The sequence below is a fragment of the Rhineura floridana genome, chromosome 6 (assembly GCF_030035675.1).
Source record: "Rhineura floridana isolate rRhiFlo1 chromosome 6, rRhiFlo1.hap2, whole genome shotgun sequence".
Lineage (NCBI taxonomy): Eukaryota > Metazoa > Chordata > Lepidosauria > Squamata > Rhineuridae > Rhineura > Rhineura floridana.
This window is the reverse complement of record NC_084485.1, coordinates 153041285-153053868: the sequence shown is the minus strand read 5'-3', so window position 1 is coordinate 153053868 and position 12584 is coordinate 153041285. Positions and strand designations below refer to the sequence as shown.

Genomic DNA, 12584 nt, shown 5'->3' with positions numbered 1-12584 from the left:
GGAACCCCAAAAGTCATTTGGGTCATTTGTTTTCTTGAAAGTGATTATTAAAGACATTTTCCCTCCAACTAGAGAGTTGGGTCGCATTTCTTTTATAGTGGTGTGACAAGAAATTAAAAAGAAGTTGCTGTTGTATCATCAATTCACTGGAATACTCAACTTTGTAATATTTCTCTTCTGAATCTTATGCCTGAGGCATAATTATAGATCTACTGTAATTTGCTACCTTGATAAAAAACAAGCATTATAGGAAAGACTTTGTTCCATGTGAACCACTGACAAAATCAGAAGAAGGTACAAACAGTAACATTTGTTTTGATTCTTAGCATATCTGAAATGTGTCTGTCTATGGTTCATTCATTGATTAGTTGAATCTGCCAAAGGAATTGCTTCTGAATACGGCTTTCTCCCCCTCCCTCTCTTCTTTTAGACTAAGAAACAGCCTTGGTATAATAGTACGTTAGCATCAAGGAGGAAGAGGCTTACAGCTCATTTTGAGGACCTGGAGCAATGCTACTTTTCCACCAGGATGACTCGAGTGTCAGGTAGAATATGTTTTAGCTACTGAATGGGGTACTTACCGTGTCTTTACCATGCATCCATTTCTCTGTATCCTCCTATCCAGCGTGGGGGTTTGTGCTTTAGGGCACCCTATTGGGCCACCTCTCGCCAATGAGGCTCTCCACCTCGTCTCTCCTTAGGGTGAGGTAGGAAGGGTGGAGGGGAGGGCCTTGCTGTTACTGCTAAAGCAGTAGCAAAAGAAAACAAATAAGCTGGGGGGGCCGGGAGAAGAGAGGAGATTGCTGCCAGTGCAAAAGCAGCTGCAAAAGAAGAAACGTAAGCTTGGGGGTGGGGGGAAGAGAAGAGGGAGAGAGGCTGAAGCCACTGCTAAAGGAGCAGCAAAACTAAGCTGAGAGGAGGGAGGAGATGGTGCCATCGTTTTGAAGAGGAGGAGAGTTGTCAGAGATGAAGGCAATGAGGCAGGGTGTACTCCTCTAGGGATAGCCCTACCTGTATTATCCCTGCCCATGTCCTTGGCTTCTCTAACTGTACCATGGCTTGGGAGACATGGTGTTAATGGAGGCTCCAGTCTTACTGGAAGGTTGACCTTTGGAGATGGTACTGGTGAGCTTGTGTTCCGCCTCTGGGTTATGGAGTCCTTCAGGATTCTGTTTTGTTCTCCCACCATAGCTTTTTAGTATCTACATGAAATCAGTGCGAGATGACATTTGGAAATGGTCAGTTTTATCTTTTCCCCCCACCTACTTATCCCAGGGAGGATGTGGAACTCTTGAGCTGGTGTCTGAAGGCAGTTTTGGGATGGATGGGGGTGAGGAAGCTGAAGCTTAATACAGACAAAATACTGCGGATAGGGGATTTGGCTGATTTGGATGGAGGTTTGCATCCAGTCTTGGATAGGGTTGCATTCCCCTTGAAGGACCAAGTTTGCACCTTTGCGATCCTCCCGGACTTTTAATCATCTGTAGAAGTATCGGTGCTAAGCAGAGACTAGAAGTGCTTTATCACCTTAGGCTGATTTGCTTCCTGTAACTCTACCTGGAAAGGATGGACTTGGTCTCATGCACTAGTGACACCCAGGCTTGGCTGCTGTAATATGCTCTAGGGTTAGAGCAGTTGGTGACAGTGCTTATCCAGGCCCAATTCAGAGTGCAGTTTTTAATGTTAAAAGCTACATTAGGTAGTGGCTCCACATTTGTGGAGCTCTGTTTTAGTGGAGGATTACGTGGCCCTATTATTACAAGCCATCAAAAACAGGTGTCAAAGATGCATTTGTTCAGAGTTGATTTATCTTGAGAATATGTTATGGTGCTGGTGTTGGATTATTTTATCTGTTTTAATTGTATGCTTAGTTGAATATTGCCTTTTCTGTTCTTTTTATTATATTTTATGGCAGTCTTATTCTTATTACATATTGTGGTTTTATACTTCCATTTATACAATGGAAGCTGCATTGTGAGGGTTTGACCCTAAAAAGTGTCCTAAAAATACTTTAAATAAAAGGTTCTTGAATGACTCTTCAAAATAGTTAATGCAGGGACCAGTCGTGTTTATAGTTACATAGCAACTGCAGTTAATTCTCGATCGTAGTGCATTTAGTATAGACGAAGTGACATGGCGACCAGTCCCTTTTTATTCATATATTTTGCAAATGTCTTTGGGATTAAATATGCTGTGCTTTAGCAAGAGTGGTCACGGCTGCAATAGTGAACTGTGATATCCTTTTGCAGTAGGAATACAAGCTGCTCTGCTATTGGTAAGGAAAGTTGAATGCTTAAGTATTAGAGAACAGACGTTTGTGTGTATTCGCATACATTTTCATTTGCTGCTGATAATGTGAGATTCAGTTGTGAAGGAATTCTCTTTCTTCCTGTTCTATGCCTTTATAAAAATAGCAGGGAAAAGATATTTCCCTTAAAAGCAGCAGTATTTGCCAGCTTGATTGCAGGTTAGGTTGGACAAAGGAATGGAAGAGTAATACTTGTGTTCCCCCAGGTTGTATGTGTACTGTAAAACTTGTTTTGTAAATTACTTTCAGGAATCCTGCCCTTGAATAAAATTAGTATACTGCTTCATGTCGCAGAGCGTCTTTGCAAATCTTGATGACCTGCCTAAATGGCTTTTCAACATCAAGTTCTACATATTCAGATACAATGGGTTGTATGCAGAGTAGCAGTAAACTATTGTCCTGTCAGCGCAAGGATTTCTGCTTGTGCAATGGAACCCTTTTCCTCTCCCATGTGCCCCTAAATGTGTGTTCCCCCAATCCTGTAGATTTAGAGAGGGCACATGCAGGGGAAGGACTGGGGAGGGGAGGAGAGTCTTGTTGCCGAAGCGGGCATCCTTACACGGACAGGGTGCGTTCGTTGGTAACTGCCCCCTGTGTTTGAGATACGAGCTGAGGGTGATGGAAAGTCACTGCAATGTAATTGGAAAGTTAGGGTTTACAGTAGTCTGAAAGTGCATTTTCCTTTAGTATTCTTCCTTTTAAAAATTCCTATTCTCTCCCCCCCCCCCAACTACTACTCTGTTTAGATGACAACAGAACCTCAAGTCAGCTGGATGAATTTCAGGAGTGCCTATCCAAGTTCACTCGCTACAATTCTGTCCGACCTCTGGCAACGCTGTCTTATGCTAGTGACCTCTACAATGGATCCAGCATAGTATCCAGGTAATAAATGTGATGTGGTTGAAATGCTAGCTTTTCTGAGAATTGGTGGCTATGAAAACACTGGGCAAAGTTCTTCCCTTACTTGCAGTCCTCTTTGGCTGCAAGATTTTGCCTAAATGAATATTGTCTTAATTTCTCCTTGCGTTCCTTCTTAAGCTTATTAAATTAATCAGTGGGTGGCATTGCCTCAAACTGGTGGGCTGACAGCATCAAGGCTTGGAGTTGTATTTGCAAAACTAGATCCTCATTGCAGCAGGAGCTTGCTGCGAGTGAAATAGTTATGAACATAATCAGTGAAAGACTCCTGTGTATTTGAATTGAGTTGTGAGATAAGTAAATATAGGAAGAAACAGAATATTTGGAGATCTTCAGGTACCTTTTTGTGTATTAAAGATATCCTAGCGGTGGCTGAAAATTATGAAAGGTGTCATCTCCTAATTTTGGTAACAGATGAGTTTTTATAGCTGGAATATATGGCTACAAATAATTGTCAGATCAACACATGATTAACCTGCGCAGTCAGAAACAGATGGAATTGGCCTGTAGTGTACTTTAGCTTTTTTTAACTGCTCATATTTAAGTAATGGACAGGACAGCCTCTTTTTTTTATGAACTTCACAAATGTACAGTATGTGAGCTCTTTCCATCATCGTTTTTCATTCTTCAATTCCATAGAAACCCAGTCTGGCTAATATAAATAATATAAATAATTAATATAAATAATGCTTAGTGTTCTGTTCAGACAATTTGCAAATGTAGATGTAAAAAAAGTAAAGGTATTGGTGTGTGGGTGTGCTACGTCCCTTCATAATGTCTTCTCATTATGTGTCCAAAGTATGATAACGCCAGTTTCGTCATTTTAGCTGCTAGTGATAGTTCTGGTTTAATTTGTTCTGACGCCCAAGTATTTGTCTTTTTCACGGTCCATGGAATCCACAAAGCTCTCCCCCAACACCACATTTCAAATGAGTTGATCTTTCTCTTACCCACTTTTTTCGCTGTCCAACGTTCACATCCATACATAGGGATCAGGAATATCATGGTCTGAATGATCCTGACTTTGATGTTCAGTGATACATCTTTACATTTGAGGACCTTTTCTAGTTCTCTCACAGCTGCCCTCCCCAGTCCTAGCCTTCTTCTGATTTCTTGACTATTGTCTCCATTTTGGTTAACAACTGTGCCAAGGTATTGATAATCCTTGACAAGTTCAAAGTCCTCAGTATCAATTTTGAAGTTACATAAATCTTCTGTTTTCATTACTTTAGTCTTCTTGACGTTCAGCTGTAGTCCTGCTTTTGTGCTTTGCTCCTTAACTTTTATTAGCATTTGTTTCGGATCATTACTGGTTTCTGCTAGTAGTACAGTATCATCTGCATATCTTAAATTATTGATATTTCTCCCTTCAGTTTTCACACCTCCTTCATCTTAGTCCAGTCCCGCTTTCCGTATGATCTGCCTATAGATTAAACAAATAGGGTGATAAAATACACCCATCTCACACCCTTTCTCCATATTCTGTCCTTACAGTAGCCTCTTGTACAGAGTATAAGTTGTTCATTAGAACAATCAGATGCTGTGGCACCCTCATTTTTTTTAAAGCATTCTGTAGTTTTTAGTGATCTACACAGTCAAGGCTTTGCTGTAATCTATAAAACATAGGGTGATTTTATTCTGAAATTCCTTGATCCGTTCCATTATCCAACATATATTTGCAATATGATCTCTGGTGCCTCTTCCCTGTCTAAATCCAGCTTGGACATCTGGCATTTCTCTCTCCACATATGGTAAGAGCCTTTGTTGTAGAATCTTGAGCATTATTTTACTTGCATGGGATATTAAGGCAGTAATTCTATAATTATTGCATTCCCTGGGGTCCCCTTTCTTTGGAATTGGGATGTATATTGAATGCTTCCAGTCTGTGGGGCATTGTTTTATTTTCCATATTTGTTGACAAATAGGATGATACAAAAGAAGATTCCTTATCTTTATGAATTTCCCAACCCTCTGACCTAGAATGGTGCTGCACCAAGAACACAGCAGGCATAGCTGGATTAGCATAGAGCCACCAAGCTCATCTGCCCAGGTCTCAGTTAAGCATGCCAAATCAGCCCCCTTGTCCACAGTCAAATAATAAATGATAGTGTTTTATTCTGGGCAAGCCTAGCATTTACCACCACCATCACCAGGCCAGGGATCAGCTGACCAAGGTTCTGAAATACAGCAGGCGAAGCAGAGGGGGCAAGGACTTTGATGTAACTAGCCCCCTCCACGTATAACTTCACCGAGCTCAGTATCTCCCCCTACCTATTATTTATTTATTATTACATTTATATCTCACCTTTCCTCCAAGGAGCTCAAGGTGGTACTCATGGTTCTCCTCCCTCTCCATTTTATCCTTGCAACAACCCTGTGAAGTAGGTTAGGCTGAAAGACTATTACTGTCCCAAGGTCACCCAGCAAGCTTCATGGCTGAGTCAGGATTTGAACCCTGGTCTCCCAGGTCCTAGTCCAATGCTCTAACCACTACACCATGCTGGCTCTCATCACAGGAATGGCAGTCCATTGACCCCCCCCCCTCCTGTGACCCGGCCTAGACACATTATTTTCCTCACCCATCTCTAATAACTACAAGCATACACCAGGGAACAGTGTTGGGGACAACAACTAGGAGACAGACAAACAAAGAAAATTATTGGGTCCCAGCTCTCACCTGGGACAAAAACTTGCAACTCCTCACTAACTCCCACCCAGGAAGGGCAAAGTTCCATGCTGGATTGGATTCTCACTCCAAGGGCTTGAAACCACTTCCATCTCTTGCTAATAATACTTGTATTAACTATTTTCTATCCAAAATCTCTAAAATATGAAGTGACTACCACAGAATGTGACCAAATAACTGGATATAAAACTAATTAGAAAGTAAGTCTTAAGAGCTGGTATAGCACAGTGGGGAGGAGAGCCTGGCTGGGAGTCCAGAGTCTGTGAGTTCAAATCCCCACTCGTGTCTCCTGGGTGTCAAGGGCCAGCTAAAGATCACCCCCACAGTGAGTGGCTCAGGGGTTATGTGCCCTGCCACCTGTGCAGCCGTGGGCAAGCTACACAGTCCCAAGGAGTCCAGTTGCCCCCCAGCTGGCAGTTGCGGACAAGGAAGGGGCTGGCTTGTGCAGCTGTGGCCAGCTGAGCAGGCCCTAGCCAGCTGGGGAGGACTAGCCTCAGAGGGAGGCAATGGTAGACCCCCTCTGAATACTGCTTACCATGAAAACCCTATTCATAGGGTAGCCATAAGTTGGGATCGACTTGAAGGCAGTCGATTTCCATTTTCATGATAAGTCTTAATGCGGTAGTAGCCAACATGGTGCCTTCCAGTGGTTGTTAAACTATAAGTCCCATCATATCTGACCATTCACCATGCTGGCTGGGGCTGATGGGAGTGAAGTCGAACAACCTCTGGATGTTACCATATTGGCTACCCCAGTAACATGTTCCTTTGGGAAGAATTTGAGCTGTGAAAATGGTACTGAAGCCAAAACTAAAAGTGCATTAAGTTTGCAAAGTAAACTAAAGATTCTGTTCAGAAAATTGAAAAACTAGATACTTATGTGGAGATATTTCATCCATATCTGTTAAACAAAATTAATAGCATTTATAGTCTTTGTTAGAAGTGCCCCCAAATTAACAAAGACTTCTGTCATCTAAGGTGGACATACTAGCCTGGTTCACACCTCATGGTAGACTAAACTATGGATTAGTCTGAATGTGCTGGCTCTTGGAGAGGAGATTGTGACGCTTCGCTCCCCCCTGATCATTTCGCTGCTACACTGTGTTGAGCAAGATAATAGTTTAGCTTAGAATGTTGTACAAACCCAGGCTTGTGGTTTAGCTCCTTCCAGACTAACCATGATCTGTAATCAATATTTGCGCTAAGGTTTCCAGTTTCTGATTTGTCTGGGAGAGCTAAACCAGTAGTGGATGACATACCACACCAATACTAAACTACACCATGATTTAGCTCAGCAGCAAAACAACCAAGGAGTGCATTCTCAATCTCCACTCCCAGAACCCATGTACTTGTGTCTTCATGCTAAGACATAGTTTGACTTAGTGAGATGTGCAAACCAACACTTGTGAGAAAGTATTGGAGGAAAAAGAAAAAGAAAAAGGGAGGGGGAGAGAGAGAGAGAGAGAGAATTCTTGGATATAATTTGCCAATCTATATACATAGGTTACTCTTGGGCAGGGGTAGCCAACGTGGTGCCCTCCATATGATGTTGGGCTACAGCTCACATCAGCACCAGCCAGCATGGGCGTGTCCAACAGCATCTGGAGGGCTCCAGAGATTAAAAAGAAATTGGTCTCTTATATGATCATACAAAACAAATTCTGTTAAGGAATGGACAGATAAAGTGGAATGTACTTCTGTGGCAAAGATAATGACATGAATAAAAAAAAAATACTTCTAAGAATTGCATGGAATGAATTAACTTTTGTTACATAAATCAACTGTAATGAAATTGTCCAATTGTGAAATGCAAAAAAATTCTCTATAAAGTCACTTTTTAAAAATGAGCAGGAAATGGAAGATTCTCTTGTACTTTTCCCAGTTGTGACTGAACAGGGACCAAGAATGCCAGAATAATGAGACAATAAGCACCAATATTGCATATGAATAGTTATCAATTTTTTGTAACAAAAAGACTTCCACTTGCTCGTTTTTCCATTTTGAATCTGAAATCAGATGTAGTCCATTTGAGAAGAGACAGTATTTCCCAAGAAAGCACTAAATCGTGAGCCTGTTCTCTTTTCTCAGCTCTGTCTACTGACATATTTTCCCCGTCCACTGTTCCTTTGTTGCCATGTTTTTCTTCTCATTACTGTGCAGGATTTGGATTAGTTCACAAGTGATCCCAGACAATGGGGAATGGTGAAGTGAATGGACTGACATCATTCAGTTCTGCTACATGCTGCTTTCACTGAGGGCAAACACTTTCAGTCCCATTCAGATAAATTGCTGGAAGAGGCAGGATGCTTTTCAGTGCTGCTGAAAATATTCCCAAAACATGTCCCCCACCTTTTGACTTGGCTGTTATAAGCATCTACAACAAACACTGGTATATCAACAATAGCACTGGTGATTTACTATTTAGTTAACAGCTGTAGTTTACTCCCACAAGGTGGCAGCCTCTGTTTACGTTGAAACCAACATCGTATTGGTTATAATATGAATTCTGTGTCCAGCCACTTGAGGTATTTCTTTCTTTCTGAACTGGTGAAACTTCTCTGAGCATTTTAGCAAAGTTTGACATTTTTTTAAAAAGTTCATTTTATGTGATCAATGGGAATATGCTTAAGGTTTACCAAGCAGCCATATAGTGCTAGAAAGACGTGGCAAGCAGATTGTACATACGGAGATATTTTATGTCTTAAAAGCAGCTTCACACATTACAGTTTTTGCTTGTGTGAACAAAAATGTCTGAATACAAGATACCCATGGTATTAATTTCTTGTCCCTAACACATCTATATAATTGAAAGTCTTCACTATGCATGCCTATGATGGCAAACAGTTATTATGTAGTGTGTGAAGCCACCTTCGGAGTGACCATGAGTCTGCATATACAATTTTGGTTTATTGATAACTTGAGCACATTGACAACTTGTATAGTCTTCATAAATTTGATAATTCAGTAAAAATGTCAGTGTGTTCTGACACCAGCCTGTAGTTAGGGCAGTTTAACACTAGGGATGAATAAAGAGTTTTCAATATTTGCATTGCAATTATTTTTATAGTGGTTTGTTTAAACAATTAAAGTAGAGATGTGTGTAAGAGTATGGTAGAACTGACTTATTTCTAAAATTGCATTGGTGATGATGGGGAGTTCTGTAACTGGTCTACTGTGATGTCTCTTGATTCTAGCGAGTTTTATTTTGAGAGTGGTTAAGAATATTGTCTTGGTAGTTGTTAACATGTGTCATGAGTAGCCAAAAGTATGTGTTTAGGTTGGGGGAATGAAGACTTTGAGGGGATAAACTAACTTTGCAGGTCTTTAAAAGGATTTTCAATAAGTGGCGATGGTGATGGCTTGTTCTTCCTTATTTACTGGGGTAGGACAAGAAGCAGTGAATTTAAATAAGGGCACTGTGGATGTAGATTAGATACTAGGAAGATATTCCTAACAATAACATACCCTAAAACAAATTGGTGAGGGAACATTGTAGAATAAGGTTCACCAACTTTTTTGGACCAGGGGGCACTTGTCAAATTTTGAGAGTGCTGTGGGTACCAGTCACAAAATGACTGCCATGGGAGGCATGACATAACACAAAATTAGAGTGAGTACCCCATCCCTGGACAGCCTTATGCTTACCACTGGAAGTTATGTATGTCCTGCTGGGGTCCCTGAAAGCATTCATGGGTGCAAGGTTGATGTCCACCAATGAAGAATCTCTCTCTCTCTCTCTCTCTCTATCTCTCTCACTCACACACTCACACTCACACACACACACACACACGGCTGGACCAGTGTCTACTAGAAATTCTTTTTAAGTATAGGACATCCTGTTTTAGAGCAGGGGATTGGTATGAATAGTATGCTATTTACCTTGCTTTGGTGTATTTTAAATATATTTCCCTGTAATTTGCACCTGTTACTGCTTCTCAGTTATCCTACCCCAGTAACTAACACAAAATTTCCCTTGTTATTCTGTTCTGCACTGCTTTGGCACCCTCCAGCATCTAGATTGGTACCCAGCAGGAATTGGAGACACTAGAAAATTTTATTTCTGAACTTATTTTGCTTGTTTGAGTAAGGTTTGGGCCTTGTTATTCATTTGGAATCTGTCTGGTTGGGCTGACTATGACAATTTGTATACTCTTTGACTCTGAGATGAAAAGTAGTAGTGTTCTCTGAAGTCTGCCTCTTACAGCAAACACTCTAGCAAATTTGTTTACCTATGACCACCAAACAAATAGGAGGGAAATCCGTTGAATTTTCCCATTATCTATTAATCCACTCATCTGCCTCTGTATAAGGCAGCTTCCTATTATATTTTGAAAAAAGCTGGCTTGGCAGGAGCAGAGGAAAAATGTTTTCACATTTAATAAAAATGTTGCATCTTTCTAGATGTTATATTTAATATGTAAACAAGTGGGACCTGCAACAAAATGTTGCCGTGTGAAATGCTCCACTTTAAGATGCCAGCAAGGCAGACCCTCTTTCAGGATATTCTATACCACCCCCACCCCACACACACATTCTGTGGCCTCTGAACATGCTCAGTCCTCATTAGGCTGTTCCCTCCCCCCAAATATTTTTGTACTTTAAGAAACCATGGAGTTCACCCGAGCCTGCTGATACTTAGGTGTGAATCTTAGGTGTGATTGGTGCTGTTTGATCACATAAGGATTCACGTTTGGAGAATGAGTTTGCTGTTGGTATATAGGATATTCACAATAGCATACAGTACTGTGCCTGGGTACAGCAGTGGATAATTGTGAAGCCCTTACTGCTAAATGGTACCAACTTTATTATGGAACCTGTCCATTTGTGAAGGGGTCAGTTGGTAGGACTTCCTCTCCATTCCAGAGTAGTGTCTGGAGAATAGACTGACCCTAAAGCACACCACTGCCCAAAAATATACATTAAAATTAATAGAATTCACTTGGCAATCTTAAGAGAGATAATAACGTCATCTTGAACTGTCTGCTGGTATTTGCATCTTGACTGGTAAAATAATCTCATGGATTTAACTGGCATTTCTTATAGTGGCTCTATAATGAATTAGAAAATAGCTTTATTGTGTATGCTTGAGAGATTTTTAATTTTTAGGGATAAAATTTGCATACTTTGAATTTGGGAAGTTAATAAATGAAAGCTTCTGAGCCTCCAGTGGGACCTCACTTATTTAGTTTTTGTTGATAATGTTTAGCCCCTGCTATTTTGGAGATGCCATTTCCTATTGAAGCTGTTAATGCTTCAAAGAAGTCTCCATGTGCAGATAATTCTATGATTAAAAAATTAGCTTAATTTGTAGCCTATTTAAAAGTATATAAAGATGCTGTAGATGGATGTTAGAATTTGGAGGTCATCTTTTTCATTCCCAAGAAACAAGACGGTGCTTGTATCATTCTTTAACTTTAGTTTGCTAATTTGCAAAACAAATGTACTTTCTGGCTTCCAAGTACCACAATTCTGTACTCTTATTCCAAAGAATAATAATTGTTCCAAGACAATCCAGTTTTAGCAGGAATAGTTAAATTCTGTGCCCTTTATAAATGATGCAAATTTACCAAACTTGCACTTTTTCTTTGTATTTGTTACACAGTGTTTGCTCTTTTTTATCACTTGTTCTGGTTCTACTTCCAACAAAAGTAGAAAGAAACAAAAGGCAGTAGAGACTATGGACAGGAAGGACACTCCAGTGGTGGTGACCCGCAAGGTGTGCACAATGTTTGTTTTCTTGCCTGAGAGCAACATGGTGGACACATGCAACAAGTGCAAGCTGGTGTCCCTGTTGGAAGAAAAAGTGAGGGGCCTGGAATGGTGGGTGGCCACACTGAAGAGCATAAGAGAAGATGAAGAGTTCTTAGATTGAATGCTGCAACAGCAACAGCAAAGAGAATTACAGGAGGTGGAAGAACAACAGCATGTTGAAGCAGAAGAAGTGACTTGTGGAGAGCAACAACAAAGTGGAGGAAACTACATGGAAAGGGTGTGATAGGAGCAGAAGAGCAAGAAGGCACCCATCATTGGTGGAACTACAGAACTGCTTCCAGGCATTTGAGGAAGAGACTAGAGGACAGTCTGCAGGGGAAGAATTACAGGAGACGCCACGCAACAGTGAGTGAGATGCTGAAGCTCAGTCAAGCAGAGGCAATGAAACCATGCCCCACTACAAGGAGGAGGAGGAGAAGACTCCCTCCTACATGGGATAGAAATCCAAGTATGCTGAGAAGATCCATGAACTTGCCAGGTATGCTGCCTCCCTGGAGGACAGATTAGAGATGTGACGGAAGGGTTGCCATTGCTCATAAAGCCTGCTGACAAATACCACATGGATGAGAATGAATGATACTGCCAAGCGGAGCTTGGAAAAATCACGTAAGACTTTGAAGCTCTGGGAAGGAATCTCAAGGACTTTGGGGCCCAGATAGTTTTCTCGTCCATCCTTCCGGTACTTAAAAGAGGAATAGAAAAGGAAAGAAAAATACCAGGTGAATGACTGGCTATGAAGGTGGTGCCGACATGAGAGATTTGGATTCTGGGACCACAGGCTACACCTCCTGGAAGATGGACTGCTGGCAAGTGATGGGTTGTACCTCACAAGGACTGGGAAGAATGTGTTTGGCCACAGCATGGAGAACTTCATCAGGAGAGCTTTAAACTGAATCCTAA

General features: G+C 41.1%; 1 protein-coding gene across 4 annotated transcripts in view; it reads left to right on the top strand.

Moving 5' to 3' along the window:
* The window catches only part of COP1 (COP1 E3 ubiquitin ligase), a 215337-nt gene that overhangs the window by 63985 nt on the left and 138768 nt on the right, over nucleotides 1-12584 (top strand). For all 4 annotated transcript variants that reach the window (XM_061634174.1, XM_061634172.1, XM_061634173.1 and 1 more), the window contains 2 exons: nucleotides 431-545; nucleotides 3055-3190. In XM_061634174.1, coding sequence (XP_061490158.1) covers nucleotides 431-545; nucleotides 3055-3190 — 251 coding nt within the window. The remainder of the gene's footprint in view (nucleotides 1-430; nucleotides 546-3054; nucleotides 3191-12584) is intronic.